General features: G+C 43.6%; 3 protein-coding genes across 3 annotated transcripts; 2 read left to right on the forward strand and 1 right to left on the reverse strand.

The window, feature by feature from the left end:
- Positions 1-414: 414 nt before the first annotated feature.
- On the forward strand, positions 415-11,642 carry cep70 (centrosomal protein 70; the record flags this gene model as incomplete). Its single annotated transcript, XM_080835391.1, has 17 exons — positions 415-495; positions 612-711; positions 910-1,033; positions 2,116-2,296; positions 2,940-3,115; positions 3,448-3,507; positions 3,630-3,723; positions 3,969-4,057; positions 8,265-8,342; positions 8,751-8,838; positions 8,932-9,027; positions 9,164-9,328; positions 9,736-9,885; positions 10,386-10,554; positions 10,875-10,989; positions 11,145-11,224; positions 11,581-11,642. 17 exons carry the CDS (start codon positions 415-417, stop codon positions 11,640-11,642), a joined length of 1,908 nt encoding a protein of 635 aa, XP_080691517.1.
- Positions 11,643-11,911: 269 nt separating this feature from the next.
- On the reverse strand, positions 11,912-20,099 carry septin10 (septin 10). The gene is made up of 10 exons (XM_080833960.1): positions 19,971-20,099; positions 18,824-18,938; positions 18,209-18,404; positions 17,891-18,077; positions 15,797-15,958; positions 15,541-15,637; positions 15,073-15,241; positions 14,203-14,335; positions 13,532-13,716; positions 11,912-13,199 (listed from the first exon to the last, which is right to left on the reverse strand). The coding sequence occupies exons 1-10, from the start codon at positions 19,998-20,000 to the stop codon at positions 13,184-13,186; spliced, it is 1,290 nt and encodes a 429-aa protein (XP_080690086.1). The 5' UTR covers positions 20,001-20,099; the 3' UTR covers positions 11,912-13,183.
- A 648-nt stretch (positions 20,100-20,747) lies between these two features.
- On the forward strand, positions 20,748-22,625 carry LOC308362663 (uncharacterized protein; the record flags this gene model as incomplete). Its single annotated transcript, XM_080835392.1, has 1 exon — positions 20,748-22,625. The coding sequence occupies one exon, from the start codon at positions 20,748-20,750 to the stop codon at positions 22,623-22,625; it is 1,878 nt and encodes a 625-aa protein (XP_080691518.1).
- Positions 22,626-22,971: the final 346 nt, after the last annotated feature.

Here is a 22,971-nt window from a genome sequence, read left to right on the forward strand (position 1 = left end):
AAACATTATTGAGTTAGCTAGTTAGTTAACTTAATATTTAGTCTAACTGCTGTTGTCGGTGTTGGTACAAGATTGGACTGTCACTGACGCCACTGCCTTCGTCGCAGTCAAAGAAGAAATGGAGCAGGTAAGGAATACGTCGGTGTTTGAATGGCACAGATGGACTTATTGATTTGCTCGATGCTACCTAGTAGCTGCTGCCAAGCTGCGTTGAAACAGGATACCTCTGCTTACTTGAGGGCTCTGGGTTAAGTAACAGTTGAGGGAAAGCCCAGAACAGTGATGGACGCAAGAGGACAAGAGCACTGTAGCTTTTTTCTCACGTTTTAGCGTTTCATTTGGCATTCGTTGTAATATTTTGTGATTGGGTGCATGTTTTCTTTTCTGCAACGTTGATTCAGCTTGAAAAGGGAAATGGATCTTACGAGCCTGAATTCTATAGTTCAGAGCAGGGACAGAACGTACGTGTATTTGTGGACATACAGCCAGTTTCAGGTAGAAATTATATCAAGAACAGATTTTCTAATGTCTTTCTCTCTTGCGTTGCTGTTACATTGCATTTGTAACTTAATGCACAATGTTGATGTACTCTTCTCTATTTTGAAATGTAGCGGGAACTGTCTGATTGGGATGATATTAACAAACTCCTGCAGAGGCATGGCTTTAAACCTGTTCAGTTTGCTGATCCTGTGGAGAATAAGAACCTGTCAGGTACTTAATTCTATGTTGAGAAATGTGTGGTATTTTATATCACATATATATATTTCAGATATAGTTTGCGCCATGACTGACTGAGTGCCCATTGCACATTTCTACCTAATTTTAAAAAAATATATTTCACCTTATATATAGTGCATAATCTCTGATGGTTTAGATATCTGTTTAATCTTGAGGTTTAATCCTGGCTAGATTTGGTTCTTCTGGAGAAGAAAGCGGCTGCTGACATCCGGGCCATGCTTCGGACCATGTTGGCAGACTCGGACAGGAGACAGGCCCTAATTCAGGAGCTCATCCAGTCCAACACCCAGCTCAAGTAAAGCCACCTCACCCTCTCTGTGCAATCCAGCCTGTTCTACACTCTTACACTCTTACAGAACTCCACCACAAAAAAAATGATTCTGACCCAACCCAAGTTACGGACAGTGTCAAACATTAAAAGTTTAATAATGGATTAACAATATATAACTTTAGTTTAATGATGTATTCACATGACAACGCGAATGTTTGCTGATAACACACGCCGTCCGATAATTAACACCGTTACAATATCATATTAAAAATGTAATCTGACACCCGGCATTATTGGGGAATTCGTTTAAGTATATAACCCTCCTGATAGTAATATCATCATATGTAACCTAATCAGCAGTGATGCCTTCATCTAAATGCATATCCTCATCCATACTGATATCCCTCTCTGCTTAATAATGTAGGCCCTCTGAGGCTTCCTCTGCTGCTGCACACCTGGTGTCACCTGATAGTGCACGTGCACACAGGCTGAGTGGACCCAGGGTTAATGTGCCCTCAGGCGTGACCCGTGCCCCGCACCTGTCATCGGCCCACCGGCCAGCGCCGCATACTAATACACATTCCCCCACGCGCTTTACCTGTCACAGGTGTTATCTGATGGCGCTAGCGATGTAGTGCATGAGAGGCTTAAACCAACCCAGGCAAATTATCTCATATGTAGGGCTGTCTATTGGTAGGAATCTAACGATACAATATGTGTCATGATACAGGGGTTACGATTTAAAATGGACCGGCCATGAATTTTAGCATGTCAACTATTAAATAAAATCGATACACTATTTTTGGAGAAACAATGTATAGTGTATCGATATTGTCTTATACCTGCAGGATGATCTTTTAAAAGAGATTATAATTGACAGTTCATTATTTGTTCTATGTTCTTGATCAATGGAAGTACAATAGTTTCATAATTTTATTTATATGTGTGCATAATATAAACTGATCATCAATCATATTTTTCCATATTAGCTGTTGTTCTTCCAAATTCACATCACTGGCATCTTTGGTTGTCATAGGGTGGACCAAATGAGTGAAGTGTGTTTGATACTGAACTGAAATGACTTAAATTGTCCTCGACCCCGACAGAGAGGAGGTCCAGCGGCACCAGAACCGCGCAGCACGGCATTCCCAGCGGGCCCTGGAGCTGGAGGGGGTTCTGGATGGCGTGAAGGGCAAAGTGCAGGACCTGGAGGACCGCTACATCAGCAAAGCCTCCCAGCAGCACGGAGTCTTCCAGCAGCTGCAGCAGGACAAGAAGGAGGCTGAGGTAGCCTACTGCACCGCACCCTGCAGTCATGCACTTCTCATCATCACAATTAGTCTGGAGTCACGCGCCTCAGGACTCAAGAGCAAAGGGAATGTTTGTTAGGTCACATACTTGACATGCTTTTCCTGGGATGGTGCCTGTGGCTTTTGGGCTGTTAGTCGTTTGCATCATGAGCAAAGTACACCAGTCCGGAATGCTCAGAATTCCTGAAGTTTCCTATCTAGTGCACTGGCATTTGTTTTGGCAACCAAGATACCATGCCAAGACACTATAGATGTGTGTGAATGATCTTAAAAATTGAAAAAAGGCAGTCTCAGGCAAGAAACGTAGAAGAAAAAAACTAAATGATGTTGATCTGTGGAATGAGGTACCAATGTGAGATCTCCTTAAAAATTGTGATTTGAAATAAACAGGCAGGTTAAACGAGCTTATAATACAAATAATAAAAAGATAAGTAATAAAGAAACCTGTAGTAAGTGCTGCTCTGGGCCTGTGAAATGAGGTACCATTGTGACCAGATCTCCATAAAAATTTTAATTTGTAATCAACAGGCAGTCTTGGGTGAAACAAGCTTACATTAAAAAATAGATAAATAATAAACTAAAACTGAAGTAAATGCTGCTCTGGGCCTGTGGGTCATCAGAGTCGCTGCGAGGCGCTGGAGCAGAAGGTGTCCCAGGAGGCGACGCTGACGGAGCAGCTGCAGAGGAAGCTCTACTACGCCGTGAAGGAGGAGGAGTGCAGGGTGGACCGCCAGAACCAGGCCTTCCAGCAGATCCACAAGCGAGCAGCCAGAACACACTCCCCCACTGACCAGCAGTAAGTACACTACTCTCTGGGTTGGGTTCTAGTATGGCTCTGATGTCGTGTCAATCATGGTCAGCATATCAGAATGCTTCTGGAGGAATTTCATACCAAAAGTCATTGCATTGTGTAAATATTCTTTGTATTTACTTTGGTCTTGTTTTATTCCTAACTTTTGTCTTGATGGACTCCATCTTTTCCTCGACTCTGAATAATTTTGCATTATGTATATTAAATGTGTACACGTATTTAAAGGAATTGAAAAGATTTCAGTAAGGATTTTAAATGGGAAGATTTGAGTTGTGCATCACCTCCTCAACTCGTTCTTTAACCTTTTGTCCTTGTAGGGTTCTTGATGTCATCGATGTCTATGAGTCCCAAATGCAGCAGCTACAGAATGAACTGAGGTGAGTCTGCACCGAGACATAATAAAATATCAATAGTACTCAATCTACTCGTCATTGACTAGTATCTTTTCATAGTCTTTGGAGCTTTGCCCACTCATGTTTGACCCTCCTTCCTCACCCAGGACCCTTAGGGAGCCCAGAGAGAGTGACTCCTCAGATGCCCAGCATGAGAAGACATCTTCAGACAGCTCTTCAAGCCACAAAGCCTTACTCAAGGTCTGTCACTGTTTACCTGTATCGATCCGCCTCTAAGCAAGCATGTGTTTCTTTGTATGAGTAAGCTAGGTTTGCAGAGTCTCTTCTTCATGCACCTGATCAGCATTTAAAGAGTGGATGTTTGTGCTCCTCTCTAATTAAATCAAGCTTTTTGCTCAGACTTTCAACTTCAAGTTTGGCTTACAGCATTTGAAAGGTTTGAAACAGATCAAGACTTGTTCATCAGCCTGTCCTTTCCCCTGCAGTCCTACCAGGAGCAGCTGAAAGACACCAAGGCTCAGAGAGAGGAGCTGAGGAGGGAGATCCAGAGCCTGAAGCAGGACCTGGAGTCCAGGTGCGTACTGGCTCATTAGGCTGGGCTTGTGCATTCACACTGTGCCACTGTGCTCAAACGTTCTTGATTCACCAACACAACAGCTTGGTGTAAAACACATCTTGCCCTGGATTGGTGGAGATTGCCTAGTTACTAGCTGATTTGGCTTTGGCAATATTACCTAAATCATTAAATATCATGATCATTTAGATTTACCACGGCAACGATACATCTCTGCAGGGACTTGGGACAAATATGGCAAGTAAGATCTGTTTAAAGGACATCGGCACTCAAAATTATTAGGAAATTTGATATGTATTAAAAAAATACACATAAAAGCCACTACCTGACATATCTGGGGCCGTATTATAAGATATAAGAATCTTAGGGCTAAAAGTAGCTCATAAGTGGCGAATTTAGGAGAAACTCCTAAAAATAATGGGCGTGTCAGTCTTAAATGTAGGACTCCTAATTTTTTTTACTAAGAGCAATTCACAAAATATTTTATCCCTAAAAGTAGCACCTAAGTCTAGGACAGCTTAAAACTCCTCATGACGACTCCTAAATCACTAAGACCTATTCACAAAAAATCGTAAGATGGCTGCAGCCGACTTGGAATTGATAAAAGACATTGCTTAAACCGTGAAGGTATTAATATTGTCGTAGAATTAGCGCGGGATGCAATGACGCCTTTAAACAACGATGTGTCCCGAAGTGAAATGTTTGGAAACATAAAGAAAGCCTATTTGGCTTCGCGGAAAACGCAAATGACAACACTGGGAATCATCAGTCAGCCGTTTAATTCATCAAACTATTATTAGGGAAAGCCTCCCGATAGCAGCTATCCCTCCACATACAACCGTAGTCTAGGGGTAGGCTATATCTGGATCCCACTGTCTACCGGAGAATCCCCTAATCTATATGCGTTGCATTGACTGGTTAGTCAGCGGTGTTCGAGGCTAGGTGTCTGGGATGTGCCAGAGGAAGTTGCCAGCTTACCTTGGTATAAGGCTTGGCCAGCCCAGATGAATGACCCGGCGCCGACTAGCCCCGTCGTAGCCGCTATGCGTGGAGAGTTCACAAGTAGGGAGGAAAACCAAAAGAAACAAACGCACCGAAATGTCCGATAGGCAAATAAGTCCCGCAGTTGAGTTTACGGCGTCAGAGCTAGGCCGTCTCTCTCTGCTTGCTACGTGATTCCACTCCGCTCTCCTGAGTGCTCCCAGGTGAGCCATTATCACCTGTTGCCTCTTTTCGCTCAGCCAATGAGCAGCCTGTGTAAACCGGCACTCCCCCTGGTGTATGGGATGTGAAAATGGTAGTGTACTGTCTCGGTAATTGCATCTATCTTTGCCTATCGTAACACTATCAACGCACTGTAGACCCCACATCATCCAACAGTTTATCCAGTTGCTTTTGGACAATCGCCTATTACACAATATCAAAGTAAATTCCATGGCGATCGCAGGAATGTCCAGTGACGGGACACACATTACAATAATTTGTCCACCGTGGCCTGGATGTACCGATGACTCGTGCATTTCAACGGAGAGCGGTCGCAGGTTTTTGAGAACTTACCAGCTGGATGCCGCTGGGGTGACAGTGGCTATTGGTCCTGGGACCAGTAGGCTTTCGCCTAGGCTACGGATCACGTTCGTTTCGCTTTGATCAATTAAGATTGGAGGGCTTGAAGGGCCGTATGTGCTGATATTTGAAGTGGTCAAGGGCTGGAAATATAATAGCCTAACAGTTTGCTGGGTGCTTTAATTATTACTGCCTTGATTACATGCAATTGCCATATTACAGTACCTTGCGTAAGTATTCACCCCCTTGGATGTTTTACCCTTTTATGGCTTTTATAAATCAGTCATGGTCAATATAAGTTGGCTTTTTGGACAAAAAAATTCACAAAATAGCTCTCTTTAATGTCAAAGTGAAAATATATTTCTACACAGTTATGTAAATTAAATACAAATATGTAATGAAAATAAGTGCTTGCATAAGTATTCACCCCCTTTATCACCCCCTTTATATAGACTGACCTAATTCAACAGAGGTCCAGCCAATTGGTGCTAGAAGTCTCACAATTAGTGATATGGGGATCAGTGTGCAGTAAATGTGTCTCAAGTGATTGTAGTATAACGACACCTGTGTCTGGAAGGTCTATTCACTGGTCAGTATTCAGTAATCAGTATTCCTGGCTACTGTTACAACATGAAGACCACAGATCACCCTAAGAAACTCAGAGAAAAGGTTATTGAAAAGTACAGGTCAGGGGAAGGATACAAAAAAATGTCCAAGGCACTTAACATCCCCTAAAATTCTGTTCAACCCATCATCAAGAAATGGAAGGAATATGGCACATGTGTAAATCTGCCTAGATCAGGCCGTCCTTACAAACTGAGTGACCATGCAAGAAGGAAACTAGTAAGAGAGGCCACCAAGACACCTATGACTACTCTGAAGAAGTTTCAAGCTTCAGCAGCTGGTATGGGATAGACTCTGCATACCACCACTGTTGCCTTGGTTCTTCACCAATCAAAGCTTCATTGAAGAGAGCCACTGTTGAAAAAATGCTCCACTTTGGTCTCATCAAACCACAGAACCTTCTTCCACTTGACCATGGAGACTTCCACATGCCTTTTGGCGAACTGTAGTCGATCCTTTTTTTCAACAGTGGCTCTCTTCCATAAAGCTTAGATTGGTGAAGAACCAAGGCAACAGTGGTGGTATGCAGAGTTTCTCCAATCTCAACTGCTGAAGCTTGAAACTTCTTCAGAGTAGTCATAGGTCTATTGGTGGCCTATCTTACTAGTCTCCTTCTTGAACGGCCCCTCAGTTTGTGAGGACGGCCTGATCTAGGCAGATTTACACATTTACACATTTCTTGATGATGGATTTAACAGAATTCCAGGGGATGTTTAGTGCCTTGGACATTTTTTTGTATCCTTCCCCTGACTTATACTTTTCAACAACCTTTTCTCTGAGTTGCTTAGAGTGATCTTGGGTCTTAATGGTTTAACAGTAGCCAGTAATACTGATTACTGAATACTGACCAGTGAATGGACCTTCCAGACACAGGTGTCTTTATACTACAATCACTTGAGACACATTCACTGCACACTGACCCCCATTACACAAATTGTGAGACTTCTAGCACCAATTGGCTGGACCTCTGTTGAATTAGGTCAGTCTATATAAAGGGGGTGATAAAGGGGGTGAATACTTATGCAAGCACTTATTTTCATTACATATTTGTATTTAATTTACATAACTGTGTAGAAATATATTTTCACTTTGACATTAAAGAGAGCTATTTTGTGAATTTTTTTGTCCAAAAAGCCAACTTATATTGACCATGACTGATTTATAAAAGCCATAAAAGGGTAAAACATCCAAGGGGGTGAATACTTACGCAAGGTACTGTATATATTGATCGCTTTCTAATTATCTTATCGTGCAAAGTGTCATTCCCGTTGGATGCACAAACTTGTCATCATGCGTGTGCATTCTGCTAACTGCACTGTCCATAACTATTTAATATGACTTAATTTGAAGCCTAGGTTATTCTCTTATTTTCAGTTGATATAGTGGGATTGTTAGAGGGACGTCACAAATGAGTTTTTAATGAGAGAGCCTGTCAACAACCAATCACCGTCCTCACCCCTTCTAAACTCGTGCATGAGAATTGACGTCATCCATAGCAACGGAGTTTTTATCTTAAGCTTAGGAGTTGGTATTATCCTTAGTATGAGTAGGTCTCAGAGCCGTTGTGAATCACTTTTAAGAAATTACTCCTACGTAAAAGGTTTTAGCGCGAGTTAGGAGCACTCCTAGTGGTAAGATAAAAGGCTTTGTGAATACGGCCCCTGATTTATAGCAGTAAATAAACTGAAAGTCAGTGAGAGGTTAGAGAGGATGGCATTGGTAAATATCCAATGAGTTGTCCTGCTGGTTGCTATGGTAAATATCCAATGAATTGTCTTGCTGGTTGCTATGGTAAATATCCAATGAGTTGTCCTGCTGGTTGCTATGGTAAATATCCAATGAGTTGTCCTGCTGGCTGCTATGGTAAATATCCAATGAGTTGTCCTGCTGGTTGCTATGGTAAATATCCAATGAGTTGTCCTGCTGGTTGCTATGGTAAATATCCAATGAGTTGTCCTGCTGGCTGCTATTGTGGAATATGATGCCACTTGTGTGACCTCTGACCTCTGTGTTCCTCCAGGCCCACAGTGAAGGAGCTGAAGTCCTTCAAGCAGCAGCTGAAGAGGATGGACCGGGTCCTCCAGCAGGCCAACTTCAAGTAGGGACTGATTGGCCGCTAGGGCCTTACTCCAGCCTCACAAAGCAACCAACCATAGCAAGGCTTTAATAAAAGCACGTCAAGAGCGGGAGGGGAGGTCAGGGTCATGGAGGGGGTGTTGCATTGGTATTATACAATACAAGTGATGGTTTATGATTGGATGCATCTCAGGAAGTTCAGCATTCGTTGGCAACTCTTTAGAGTAGCAGGTTTTTATTTCTGCTGATTGATACAAGTCACATGAAGCATGATCCTGTCTTCAATACCGTGACAACTGTTGTTCAAGCTGCCATAGTCAACTTTGCAAAGACACGGGGAATGTTGCCAACCACGTTGGTGATAGAGTTTGGTATTGAGCTCTCTCCTAATGTTGCGTATCCGTGTCTGTGTGTGTTTGCCAATCTGTAGGTCTGCTCAGGACTCCAAGACTGAGGAGGCCACAGAGGTGGAGAACATTGACCACATGCAGGCCTCTGTCTGTCGTGCTTTTCTCAAGGTAAGTAGCGTTCACGTCACTTACAGTCAGTGTTAACAGCACTCCTGTTTGTTTACGTATTGATTTGTTTGCTTGTTGGCCGGGTGGTTGCAGTCTGCCTGTGTGGAACTGGGTGTACGAGATGTGAATCAGCTCATACCAGCCCTGAAAACCAGGCCTAGAAACACAGATTCAACTCGACTGGAGAAGGTTTGAGTTTTTCCTTGTTTATCAAACTACATAGACCACTGACCAAATCATTCTACACACTAACTGCAGTCTGTACTTGTTGACTGTTTCAATATCGTATCAGACACATCTGAGTGCTAGTTGTTGTTTGTTGTAGGTCCTCCATGATGTCAGTGTGCTCCTGACCAATCCCAGGGCCCCACTGCAGCTCCTGAAACAGAGGCCCAACCGGCAGAACCCAGACCAGGCCGCGCTGCCCGGGGAGTTCGAGGGCATCCTGCCCACCCTGGAGGTCTGGCTGGAGCAGCTAGCTTCTCTGAAGGTGAGCAGGTGGACCGCAGTACCATGCCCAGTCGAGCAGATGCACTGAGACACACACACACACAAACACACACACAGTCAAAGAGCAGATGCACTGAGACACACACACACACACACACACACACACACAAACACACACAGAGTCAAGGAGCAGATGCACTGAGACACACACACACACACACACACCACATTCACATACACACACAGTCAAGGAGCAGATGCACTGAGACACACACACAGATGCACTGAGATAACTGTGCCGAGTCAGTGAAGCTGTATTACTAATGTCGTGTGTCATGTACCAGATTATTAAGACAAATCACTTCCTGTACCTTGACTTAGTTTGTTTGTATGTACCTGTTTGTGTGTGTGTGTGTGTGTCTCTATCTCTATATATACACACGTCAGGACCTGCACCACTCTCTGGTTAAACTGGTGAAGAGACTCCTCCCCTGGCAGCCCTGTGATGAGCAGCGGGCCCCTGCAGAGGGAGTGAGGGTGGAGGAGCTGCAGCTCCTGGTGGACACGCTGCTGGAGGAGACCGCCCCTGCAGATAAGGCCCGTTACTACGGCAACAAATGAGTTTGGCTGTGGTGTTTGGCAGACACTTTTGTGCAAAGCAAATTACAAAAAAATATATATACAAAAATGTAATTTTTACAACCAATCAAATAAAGCATAATGCACAATACCACACTGAGCTTTCATAGTGTTTATATCATTGGCACTCTGATCTAGGTCTACTGCCAAAGAGTCTGTCAGTTTTACTGATGTATTATTAAAGGCTTTTTTACCCCTTAAGCACATGGCAGGTGTTAATGCATATATGATCTGTATGTGAGCTTCATGGAAAATCCAGGCATACCTGGTTGTACTTAGCCGCTGGCTCTACTTCACAAACACCCATATTAGTAATCCAAATTTAATTAAGTGATCTATTCTCAAGAGAACTCTTAGGCAGTTTATCACTGCTTTCCAGAACGAAGGATGTTTTGTGTGCTGAATGTTGCAGACCGCTGAAGCACCTTCAGTAACTGTCTTGTGATTGGTTCTTCCAGGTGCTCTGCAGTCCCACGAGGAACACCCTGCAGTCCATGGTGGCCCACTTCCAGAAGCTGTTCGACGTCTCCTCCCTGAGGGGAGTGTACCCGCGCATGAACGAGGTCTACACACGCCTGGGCGAGATGACCAACGCCATGAGAAACCTCCGAGATGTCCTGGACCTCGGTCTGTGTGCTTGTGCCCTCCCTAGCTTCACCTTAAAACACTGAACATTCCTAGGGTTACGGTTCCCTTCCAAAAATGAGCAGTTTGTAACTGAATCTACATTTACATTTTATAATTTGGCAGATGTTATTGTTCTAGGTGAGTGAAAGGTTATGTGCAGGCATACATATTCATCAGTTTGGGTGTCGAACCCATGACATTGGTGTTGTTAGCACCTTACTCTACCAGTTGAGTGACACAAAACATCTGACCAAGATGTTTGGCTATCAGGGTTTTCCTCCATGCTTGTGACGCTGACTCTGGGTATTTCCTGTTGGCAGATGAGAAAGCCACACCCAGTGAGGTGGTAAACCAGGTGGCCAGAATCACCTCCTCTACTGAAGCCTTCGCCACTCAACAGATGCACAGCCTACTAGAGACGAATGACATCGACAGGTATAGTACAGGAACGCGGCAGAGGTGTTGTGCTGGCATGGGGCAGCGTTTGTTTTTAAGCTCAACTGTGTCCCCTGGTGGGGAGATGTGGAAGTACAGCGACCAAAGTTGAAGGGAAAATAAAAGTGAGGCTCATGCTGTTTTCTTTCCTTCAGTATTATTTTAAGACTGAAGGAGCATGAGGAGTTCTTTCCTGCTTTCCACTCCCTTGTGCTGGAGCTGCTGCAGACTCTCGGTAAGGATCTCTTCAATGTTATCCAGCTGAGGGAAGTCCGCAGTGAGAATTGATAGGAATATAAATGTGGAAACGCTGTTCATTCAAAATATATGTTGTATTAATGTGGATTTTGATCAAGGGTTTTCTGCTTGACACACATGCAGTTTTGTGAATTGTGGATACCCCTGGCCAAATACAATAACATTTGTCTTTAAATGTCATTCTGTTTTTTTTTGTGAAATTCTATAGGACAAATGGAAAATGAAACTACAATTGTGGCATGTGCCCAAACTTTTGCATGCAGCTGTTCCAGTGTGGTTGAGATGTTTCCGATTATGTTGTGTTAAAAGAAAAAATGGTGTGTGTGATTTCAGATGTCCAGAGGATGGATGACATTGTCCCTGCATTGAGGGTGCTGAAGTCCAGAGTGCCCTGATCATGTGTTTGTTTTAATGTGTGTGTGTGTGTGTGTTTTTGTATATTTATAAATAAACTATTCACGAGTGAGTTTTATATTTTAACTTCGCCATTTATTTCATAATATAGTGTTGTTTCATTTTCTTGTGTGAGAATAATTTAAAAGTTTTTTTTGAGAATAGACAGACAGACAAGACTTTGAAAGGATCCAATAACACAGTACCAGATACAGCTACAAGCAGATTAATATCAACTTTTATTTTGGCTTTTTGTGTTCATAAACCCCATGTAAACAGTTGAGATAAATAGAAAATGCATGAAATACATGCTACAAATGCAAGAATAAAATGGCACGTGTGGTTACAAATTGTAAAAAGTGAACTTGGGCATCATGTGAACATTTCAGTGAAGTAAATATACACATACCGGTAAAACGATAAAAGGATCGTCATCATGAACGTCCACTACCAAAGAAAAAGTATTTTCAAGTGCCAGCAGCCATGTCACGTGTAATACTTTTGTGTTTTTCAAAAGGCACTCATAGTAGCAACAGTACCTGGCATACAACAATGTGTTACATTATTTATTTGTGTTTACATTAATATATTTACGACTTTATTTATTGCATAGTGCTAGAAAATAAAATAAAAGTCTTTGCCCCTCCAGAGGGAGAAGAGGTAAATGAACCGTACAGGGAGAGTCCGACTTCAGGATTTCCTTTTAATTCAGCTCTTAAAATCAACCGCATTTATCAAAACGGTGGTCGCTGCTGGTATAAATTTCACAGCAAATTTAGAAATACATGGAAATCCTAACGTGTGGTGGCTTTTAGGCTCTTCTCTGGGCCTTCAAGCCACACTAACCCTGACTGGCTGAGATTGCCAAACCCTTCTCTAACTCACAAGTAATGCTGGTGTAATCAAAACCACTGATATGCATTAAAACATCCAGTCATCCAACACTGGGACTCAGAACAAGTATACAAAAGGCAGAACCACACCTGAATAGATATATATAATAATATAAAAATACATGCTATAAGTGTTTAAAAAAAACAAATGTAACAAAAGATATAAATGTCGGGGGAATGGTCTTTACCGACACATACACGGAAGGGGAATGTACAACATCTAACCCACTCAGTCTTGCACTACAGCTGAAGCAAAACTGAGTTCTGAAGAACATCATTAAGTAGGAAATGATCAGCTCCTATTTGGATGAGTCCTAACAGGACAATAAGATACTCCTGCCAATTACTAACAAGAGAGTTTTTGGCACCTTGAAGAACAGTCGAAAAGCACTTATAATGCTCTTAAAAAATGACCCAATAAAACAGAGTTCAAAGTTCACTTGGCGTCTCCGTAGTGAAGGGGGTAGTCATGCACTCGTGTGCTCACTGACGTGTAGTGTAAACTAAAAGTCCAGCTGGTGTGGGTCATACATATCATAGACATACATTGTGCAAAGAAAGACAATGAATGAAGGTGAAAAGAGAAGCTGTAATTACTGGTCTCCACTGTGAGGATGGTGTGGTGCAGCGAGCGACTCTGCCAGCATAGTTCACATGAATCCAGAGCTGTAAAAAGGTACAAAATAAAAGTCTGTTGCTTTAGCCTGTTCTTGTCTTGAGCTGTGATGCTTATGTTTTTATTCGGTCCCTTTTTTTTCAAAGCATGCATTATGGCGTATAAATGCACCATCATTTGGTGTAACGTAGTAATAGCTGGACTCTTTCGCCTTCCTTTATTTTTGAAAAATGTAGGTACACTGCTTGATAAAAATACTCTGGATCACATAACCAGCAGGCCTTTGGCTAACCATTATTAGCTATTATTATCCGCTATTCATTATTAACAGCAGAGGCACTATGTTGGGACATCTGTTGCCACTTTGGGGAGAGGTGCTTACTTCTTGCGGTCCTTGTCCTTCTTGGCGTTGGTGTTTGAGTTGAAGGACTGGCCCTGCAGGAGGTCAGCGGCGGCCTTCTTCTTGTTGAAGGTGTTGATCTCATCCTCCAGGGACCTCCGCTTGTCGTCCAGCTTGCCCTTCTCCTCCGAGTGCAGGCGCTTCAGCTGCTCAAACTTGCCCTGCAGCTGCAGACGCAGAAAGGGAAAGTATGTTTAGACCCTAGCACTCGTCTAGCACTTTGAACTGAGCTCCAGACATGGGTTTGCAATAGGATGCACTGATATCCTATGTCCAGACAGATCAGGAGGAGTTTGGTTACACTAGAGACTCATAAATGTTGAATCCTAACAAAATTTCATTGGCATCAAAAATGAAATGCTATAGTGTGCATATGTGTGTGTAGATGTGCCTACAGATGTCTTCTGTGTGTTTATGTGCATGGGCTGGAGTGTACTGTGTGTATTGGTGTGATGGTGTGTGTGTATGGGTGTGATGGTCTGTGCGTGTGTGTGTGTGTGTGTGTGTATGGTGTGTGTGTGTGTATGGTCTGTGTGTGTGTGTGTGTGTGTGTGTGTGTGTGTGTGTGTGTGTGTGTGTGTGTGCGTGTGCGTGTGCGTGTGCGTGTGTGTGTATGTGGGTGTGTGCACTCCTTCCATTTCCTGGCCCCTTACATCTCTCTCTGCCTCCTTCAGCTCCATCTCCTTCTCCTTCACCCGCTGGACAAACATCTGCCTCATCTCCTCCTCCCTCCGTTGCAGCTCCCCCAGGAACTCCTGCCGCTTGGCCTCGTATGTCTCCTGCAGGCTGGACACACACAAACACACACACACAATAAGTTAACTTCGTCCACACACAAGTTACTCCAATCATTTATCTAGTATCCCACAGTTCAACAGAGGTTGAATATAATTTTAACAATGTTCTGCTTACTTCAAGCACATCATTAATCTCACCATTAAGCCATACTAAGATACCATTAAGATTATGAACAGTATTAAGACACCCCAATCATGTACTCGTTTATGCCAACCATCAGAATCACATCCACATAACATCGTCTTCCCAAAACATAATTATTATCCAGGCTGGACTTTCAACTGGTGCGTAAGTGCATGTCTGTACGTGTCAATATTTACAGAGCATCGAACTTGGATTTTGGTGTTTTCTCAGGTCCCTCTGGCAAGCAGTTTGTGGGACATAGAAATGCTGTGCTATTTCTAAGGCACGCAGTTAGTGTTTGTGGGACATAGAAATGCTGTGCTATTTCTAAGGCACGCAGTTAGTGTAGGTACCTGCTCTCTGGGCCCTACCTGCTCTCTTGGCCCTACCTGCACTCTGGGCCCTACCTGCACTCTGGGCCCTTACCTGCGCTCTGGGCCCTTACCTGCGCTCTGGGCCCTTACCTGCGCTCTGGGCCCTTACCTGCGCTCTGGGCCCTTACCTGCGCTCTGGGCCCTTACCTGCTCTCTGGGCCCTACCTGCTCTCTGGGCCCTACCTGCGCCCTGGGCCCTACCTGACAGGCTTCCTCTCTGGGCCCTACCTGACTGGCTTGCTCTCGGGGTTGGTGTCCTTGAAGCCCATCTCCTCCAGTTTGCAGCGGCGGTAGAGCTCGTAGTGGCGCGTGTGTGTTTGCTCCCTCAGGTCCTCCATGTTCACGCAGATCAGCATCTCCCTCAGCTTCACAAAGTCACAGTGGTTCTCGTTCTCCACTGGAGTGCGACAAGACAACCATACGTTTCATCACAACTGAAATATCAACTTTAGCCTTTATATATTTGCAATGAAGTTACAAGTCAGTTTAAAATTCAGCAAAACAATTAAATTCTACTCAAAGATTGAAAACCTAAATGTATACATTTTATTCTCAACCATTAGCCATATATCTATTCACCCCCTTTTCTACCTTACTCTGCCACTTACCTTTAGATAATAAAGACAGGTTCAGCACACATTCAAATAATTTCAGCCGCTAGTGGCTTTCATAAGCCCAGTTTCATGTGAAGCGTACCTTGCACCACTCCCCATGGGTACTGCCTGGCCTTCACCATCTTATTGCCGATTTTCACCTCCTCTGTGCTTCCGACCACGGCGAAAGGAAGGTGACCCTGATCACAGAAACATGCAGTGGTCACGAAAACACTCAGTTATTTATAACGCCTTTATAACTTCTTTATTACTTCTTTCACTTCTACAACAGAACCATCTGTGGAGGAGGAGAATGAAAAGGCAAGGCCGGATAAATAAACACGAGGTCATGCTCTCACATTCATGGCCGTGTTGATCTTGGACACGGTCTCGTCGTCGACGGGAAACTGGTAGATCTGGACTCCGTTGCTTACGAGCTCGCTCATGATCTTGATTTTGAACTTGTGCAGCTCGCTCTTGGAGATGGTGTCCGCTTTGGCGATGACAGGAATGATGTTCACCTGAACAGACCAGCAATCAGGAATCACATTAGTGAAGATGACAGCATCCATAATAATAAAAAAGCAAGCTAGCAAAATAGGGAATTCTGTGCATGGCATTTATGTAATTCTTCTCCGTTGTAAATGAATGCAGTTGAAACAGAACTCTCAACAGGACATAAATTCCAAAGTATAACATGAAGACCACCCCAAAGTGGGACCATGTCACATACAAGCACAGATAATCAACACAAATCATCACCAATAAGTTTGCCATAACTAAAACAGCTCTTTATTGTTTTCCCCTCTGTCTGGGTCCAACCCAACTCAACCTCTGACACAACTTTCAGTAACTTCACATTGTGAAACATGAACTAAAGCTGCAGGAAGCCATCATGGCCCAGCCTAGCCTAGCCTACCCATGGTTACCCTGAGTCACACCACTGCTATTTCAGGCTTGTTCACTCCTGTCATGCCAAGATCTCCCCAAGCAGGAAACTCCCACTTAACCATCACAAGAAACCAACAGGACTTCAAAGGCCTCAGAACTCTCTGGAAGCTGCCATTTCACATAATATCTGAACCCTGAAGACAAACAAAAGGTCCTCAAGGGGGTAAAGCAGGAAGATTACAAGGCTTACATGATTTATGCAGACCAAAGGGTGGCTAGAATGCAAAAAACTACTATACACACACACACACACACACACACACACACACACACACACACACACACACACACACACACACACACACACACAGATATATATATATCAACTACACAAAGACAAACAATAGACTATGTCCAAAATAGTCAAAAAGTAGATCTAAACTGTTTATATGTGCTGTGTAGGAAGAAGGGCTGACAAAACATGTGAAAGAGAAATGAGAGGAGGCCAAACTAACTCAACATCATGAAGGTCTCATCACCCAAACACTTGCACTTAGGCACTGTATATATATTTGGCCTCACTGCATAGTTTGGTTACTACTCAGTAATAAATAAGTTCTTGACTTGTATTTGCATATGGGTTGTGGAATGTGTTCAATTTACTTTTAGTTTGGCAATGAAACCCTCTAAATCATTTTTCTGTGTCATTTGTCAAATTTCAACGACTACATTTCTGCACTTCCATGTATTTGTATGGGAACACAACATTTAGAAAATATTATCTATTGAATTTGACAGTAAATCTCCAATAGTAGACCGAAGCTGACATGTGCAACACTTCTAAAATATATTTTCAACAATGCTAAGCAGAGTTCATACAAGCATTTATCCTCACATAGCCAATGGCTATAGGCTATTAAGTAGCCAAATCTTCACTACCATCCAGGAACACCATCACTTTGCTGACAAGATTATATATGGCAAATGAGACAAATGAGATTGCATTGTGGGTAGGGATGGCAATGCCAGACGACGGCCCTTGGAGGAACGCAAAGGTCATACGGGAACATAACTCGTATGATTGAGTTCAAATAGAGGTCACTCTGTCGGCAAGTGTTAGTGATTAGCAGCCATGAGTAGCCAGAAGAGGTCACTGAGCAGCAGGGTGATATGCCTTTTACGCTTGATCGTAAATCAGCCGCACTGGCGCTTAGGACTGAGACGATGTGATCATCATCATACAGATGAGTATGTGCTCTGACTGCCATGCAATCGAAGCCTGGCTCTTTGGCGCTGCGGTCAGAGTGCATGTTTGGCACCCTGTAGACCTGAGTTCATGTCCGGGTGAGGTGACCATGCTCTCCCTTCGCTACAGGATCATCTATAGAGGTTTCACCATGCTTGCTATTACACTGTGCATGCTATTCTTTGTTGTTGACAGATATAGTTAATGAAAGCCGTTTTGCTTACCGAGTTGGAATTATTTTTCGAGATCATCTATAGACTTATATCAAAGCGATGCACACACACACAATCACAAACATCAGGAGATGCAAACGGACCTTGCTGTCGAGTTTCTTCATGGTGACGAGGTCGAGGGACTTGAGTGAGTGGCCTGAGGGGGCGATGAAGTAGAGGCAGGCGTGGATGCGCGAGTCATGGTAGTTATGCAGCGAGCGCTTGATCTTCAGCTCCTCCTGCAGGTACGACTCGAACTGGGTGTCGATGTAGTCCACCACATGCTGATAACTACAGCACAAGGACAGATCCAATTTGTCAATAAGATTTGCGTAACACAAAAGGAAAACCCATAAAATACTAGTACCGGCAATGAATGACGCCATTCTAAATGGGTAGATATTGAGAGAAGCTCTTCTTGCCTCTCCTGCTTGTTCATCTGGTCTCCAAAGCCCACCGTGTTGACAATGGTGAGCTTTAACCGCACGTTGCTCTCCTGCAAGTCATAGGTCTGTGCCCGTAGCTTCACTTTTGGCTCAAAGTGGGACGACTCGAAGTTTTCAAAGTTGGTGTTGAACAGCGTGTCCATCAGGGTGGACTTCCCGATACCCGTTTCACCTTAGTATGACAATAAACATGGCTGGTTAATGACTGACACAACTTCAGAGACTGATCAGAGCATTTCAAAGCAGAATCGACTACAATCTCACTTCCCGAATGAACAACTGTAAGATACAGCAAAGCAAAAATCAATGTTGTGTTTTGTATTCAAACTCTTAAGCTTTCAATTAGTCTACATTCCTGTTGCTCAAGAATGGCTTTGTTGATAGCTGGTGCCAGGATACACAATTTTGCCAAACAATCATGTACAACAACATTGTACTTTCCACAATGTGAAATAGACAAAAAACTAAAACAGACAGTTTCATGGTAGAGGTGAGATTACATGTGTTCTTATCACATCAATGACTAATAATTAGACCTAAAGACAGTAACCTCACGGCATTAAAATCCTTATCAATAACTATTTTATTTACCAATGCAGAGGATATTGAAGCAGAATCCCTGGTTGGTTGACTTGTTGACAAGCTGGTCAGGCAGGCTGTCGAAGCCAACATGGCCCGACAAGGACAGGGGTCGAGCATTCTTGTCCTGCTTAGGAAATACAGGAGAGATGTTTTCAGACCAAACACACACAATCAGGTGTAAACAAGCAATTGCCTCCCCCTCCCTCTAGGCCTTTGAAGGTTTCTGGCAATCTTGAGTGAATACTTGTATAAAGTCAAAACTAAACTATTTCAACTGATGCATATTGTAAGGTATAGACGTAAAGTGTTTTGTGATACCTCGATGAATTCAACCGAACTTTCTACGGCCTTGCACGTGCTTGGAAAGGTTTAACTCTGATTTCTATACATCTGTACCGGCAGAACTCGCGGAGTGATACATTACATTACTGGCGTCATGTACCCATTCACGTGATGCACTTTTCAGACAAACAGTCAGCTTGCTACATTGATTACTAAAACGTAACAATGAGGATGCTCGCAAAACCACGCCCAGCGTTAGTTGAATGAAAGGTCATGTCTTGATTTGGGACACACAACCCATCGGGTCCAAGGGGATGTAAAGTCTACGTAGTATTTACACCGTTGTTGAGCTATGCTCAATATAGCTGGGTTCTACGGTCAACCAAAATTTGGCTTCATCCGGTGTATCTGTGTACTTACTTAGTTAGCAATATCTGTAGGACGAGTCTACTCTTCATGGGCCAGAAAAAAATGCTGGCTGTGCCTACTTATTTCCTAGTTGACTATTGTTAGCTAGTTTGTAACATTTGTTATGTCCTGTAATTCTTAAGTTTCATCTAGAACATTTAAAGAAACCATCAAAATCATCTGCTGCCTAGCTAACGATTCCATTAAAAAGATCCATTTGATGGCTATTGGTATCAGTTTGATTGCTTACTTCTTTAATCACAACAGTTGAAGTGTACAAGGCGTAACTGATACAATTTTTCAGCACATAGGATAAAGTTGCTAGTTTGCTAGCTAACGTACGGTACCATTTGAATAAGCCCTAAACTGCCCTAGTTAGCCAGCTTGCCTGCTAACGTTAGCTGACTTGCAGTGTTGAATTGAGTTTTTTTGAATGAAAACGACGTTAGAAAACCTGTACACGTACCCCTTGCCGCGCAACGTCGGATGTAGACATGGTAGTTGTGTTTATTTCCCTACAATCAAGAGGAATTTCCGAAATAAATAACCGAAATCCAAACAGACGAGTATGATAACGAATGAAAGTTTGGGATACTTTTCCTTCCAACCACGAATGGAATGCAGTGCTATTTCATGTTCAGATGATTCATTAGGTGATTTGTTGACACACTTTATGTAAATTATGCTGTATTCCGAGTGTAACGTAACGGTCGCAGTTTCTGAAACTATAAAATCATTTCATAATAATTATGTAATCAAAGGAGATTTGAATTAGATTTTTTAAGGACCTACAATTATTCCGTAAAATAACCCATTCACCTATCTCGTTTTAATGGTATGAACCAATTCTGGGGCTGTTCCGGAACTGTATGTGGTATTCATTTGTGAAACTGACGCCATTTTGGCTCAACAGAGGAGGCGTTTCCCCCCGTTCTTGTCCATGGCTTGAGCCAATATGGCGAACTCCGGTCCACAGTTTCATAATTTGACGTCTCAGCAAAGTGGTTGCTAGGGGGCGTGGATTGTTATTTATTAGTTACCCACGAACTGGCGAGATGCTGTCAGATTTTGCCACCCTCGTACCTTGTGGAAGCCACCTCTTACAATCCAAGCTAGATGGCATGCTGTTATCGTAGAGCGAACGTTTCCCCTTAAATAATTCGAAAAATATTTAATTTATTTAAGAGGCAATGACCAGACCTCTCTCACGCTTTCAGGATTAACACTAGCTTATTACAACCCAATGGCGTCCGACTGCACGCAAGAAACCGTGTTACGGTTCCTGATGGAGAGAGGAGGTACAGTGAAGAACCTGGATCTGATTGATCATTTCAAAGCTGTTTTATCGACAGATCCAATCAAGAAAGCTATGATGAAGGATGAGTTCAAAATGTACGTGGACAGTGTTGCATTTGTGAAGGTTGAGAACGGGACAAAATTAGTGTGTTTGAAAAAGAAATACAGGGGTTCGATTCGACAGGAGGAAAACGTCCCCGCATATGGTGACAGTGACAACAATGAAAGGAGCGAGCATAGTAGGCCTACTGTAATTAATTGTGAACATGTCGGTGATGCTTTTTCAGAAAAAATGCCTGAAGTCAGTCTTCCTCACAGCAGCATGCCTCAAATAACCCTCAATGACACCGCTAAGGCAGTTAAGCTCTCATTGGAATCTGCGGGAAACGATGATGCAAAACAAGAATTACCACCTGGCTCAGGTTACAGAAATGAGAACGGCAGGGAAGTACGGTCAGGCGTTCGAGACAGTACTTCTGGCGGAGTGAATGCATCTTCAGCCTTGCTTTTTCCAGAAGCGAACAATCTTTCAAAAATGGGAAATAAGAGCAGCTGCTCGCCTGAGAATACGGCGGACGGGTCGTCAGAGGAAAGCCTACAAATGAGCGACCAGACCATTCCAAAAATCGCCGTAATTGAGGCGTCTCCCCTGCCAGCCGTTTCCGACGGTACAATGTTCAGCCTTCCTCAGCCTGTGGGTTTGCCACAGCCCGATCAGACTTTGTCAGAAACCGATGCGTTTAAGGACGACAACAACTCTAAAAAGTATTCCCAAAACGGACAGGGGCAAGATAAATCGTACGAGGAGGACAATAGCTCTGTTACAAAAGGTGTTTTGAGAAGAAGATCACGAGGGTCCCAGCGCAGTGTGGGGTCCAATATATCGGACGGAAGCGACGAGGTACATTTTGACACAACAAGCATGTCCGGGAGTGACACCAACACTCCACGAGGCAGCCGTAAAAATTTCATTGAGCTTATGATGAACAGCTCGCCCCAGGTACGACGCAGCATGGTGCTTAGAAACTCGGTGTATCTCTCCGCGAGACACAAGGACTCAAGGAGCGATAGCGACTCTATCGTCTCCTCGAACACGGACGACGATAATACCCCTGTCTCCCTCGACCCTATGGAACACGAGTGGATGATGTGTGCGTCTGACGGGGAGTGGGAGAGCCTGCACCGGCTCCTCGCCTGCGAGCCGAACCTTGTCCTGAAGAAGGACTTTGTCACAGGCTTCACCTGTCTCCACTGGGCAGCTAAGCTTGGCAAGCAGGAGCTCCTGGCCTTGCTTGTGAACTTTGCTAAGCAGCATGCTGTGCCTGTCAACATAAATTCCCGGTCGAGTGCTGGTTACACACCACTGCACTTGGCAGCCATGCACAACCACGTTGAGGTGGTCAAGTTGCTTGTGGGGGCTTACGAGGCAGATGTTGAAGTGAGAGACTACAGTGGGAAGAAAGCGTGCCAGTATCTACCTAAAAGTGTGGCTCAAGAAGTATATGATATTTCAGGGGGGCATGACTCTGATTTAGAGAATGTAGATTATGGCGAGCCCAGCCGATGGAGGCTGTCAAAAGTCCTCCAATCTAACCTGAGGCCTCTGAAGCTGCACAGCGAGGAGGAGGTGTGCGATGGTGCCAGCCCTGGCAAATCAAAGCTGCTGCGCAGGAAGTCCTCGCTGAGCAAGATGAAACCAAACTTCCATAAAATCCGCTTCAGGACACAAATAGTCCACAGTGCCTCGTTTAATGACAGGGAGCTGAGCGAGGCACGTCACAAAAGTCCCCCTCGGTCCAGACCGATGTCAAGCCTGTTTGGGTGAGCCGTGACAAAGGATCAGAACCAGATGAATAGGCTATAGCTGCCTCAAACTAATAACATCCCCTCAGATTCTCACTGCGGATTTGAGAATATTTGCTAGCTATAGCTAACCTATTTCTTCATGGTGACATTTTTTCCATTGTTGTTTACTGTCTATAACATTGCCTGTAAAAGGCTATATAGTTATATGACAGTAATGTTTCTTTGCTGCAGAACTAAATCTCTCTTACAGCAGAACATTTCTACCTGGAGCAGGAACTTCTGGATAATTTTAATTATGTTTTGCATAATGTGAGCCTCTTTGGATGGTATTGTTTCCATGTTAGTGTGTTTATAACCAGAAAGAA

The sequence above is a fragment of the Sprattus sprattus genome, assembly GCF_963457725.1.
Source record: "Sprattus sprattus genome assembly, chromosome: 3".
NCBI lineage: Eukaryota > Metazoa > Chordata > Actinopteri > Clupeiformes > Clupeidae > Sprattus > Sprattus sprattus.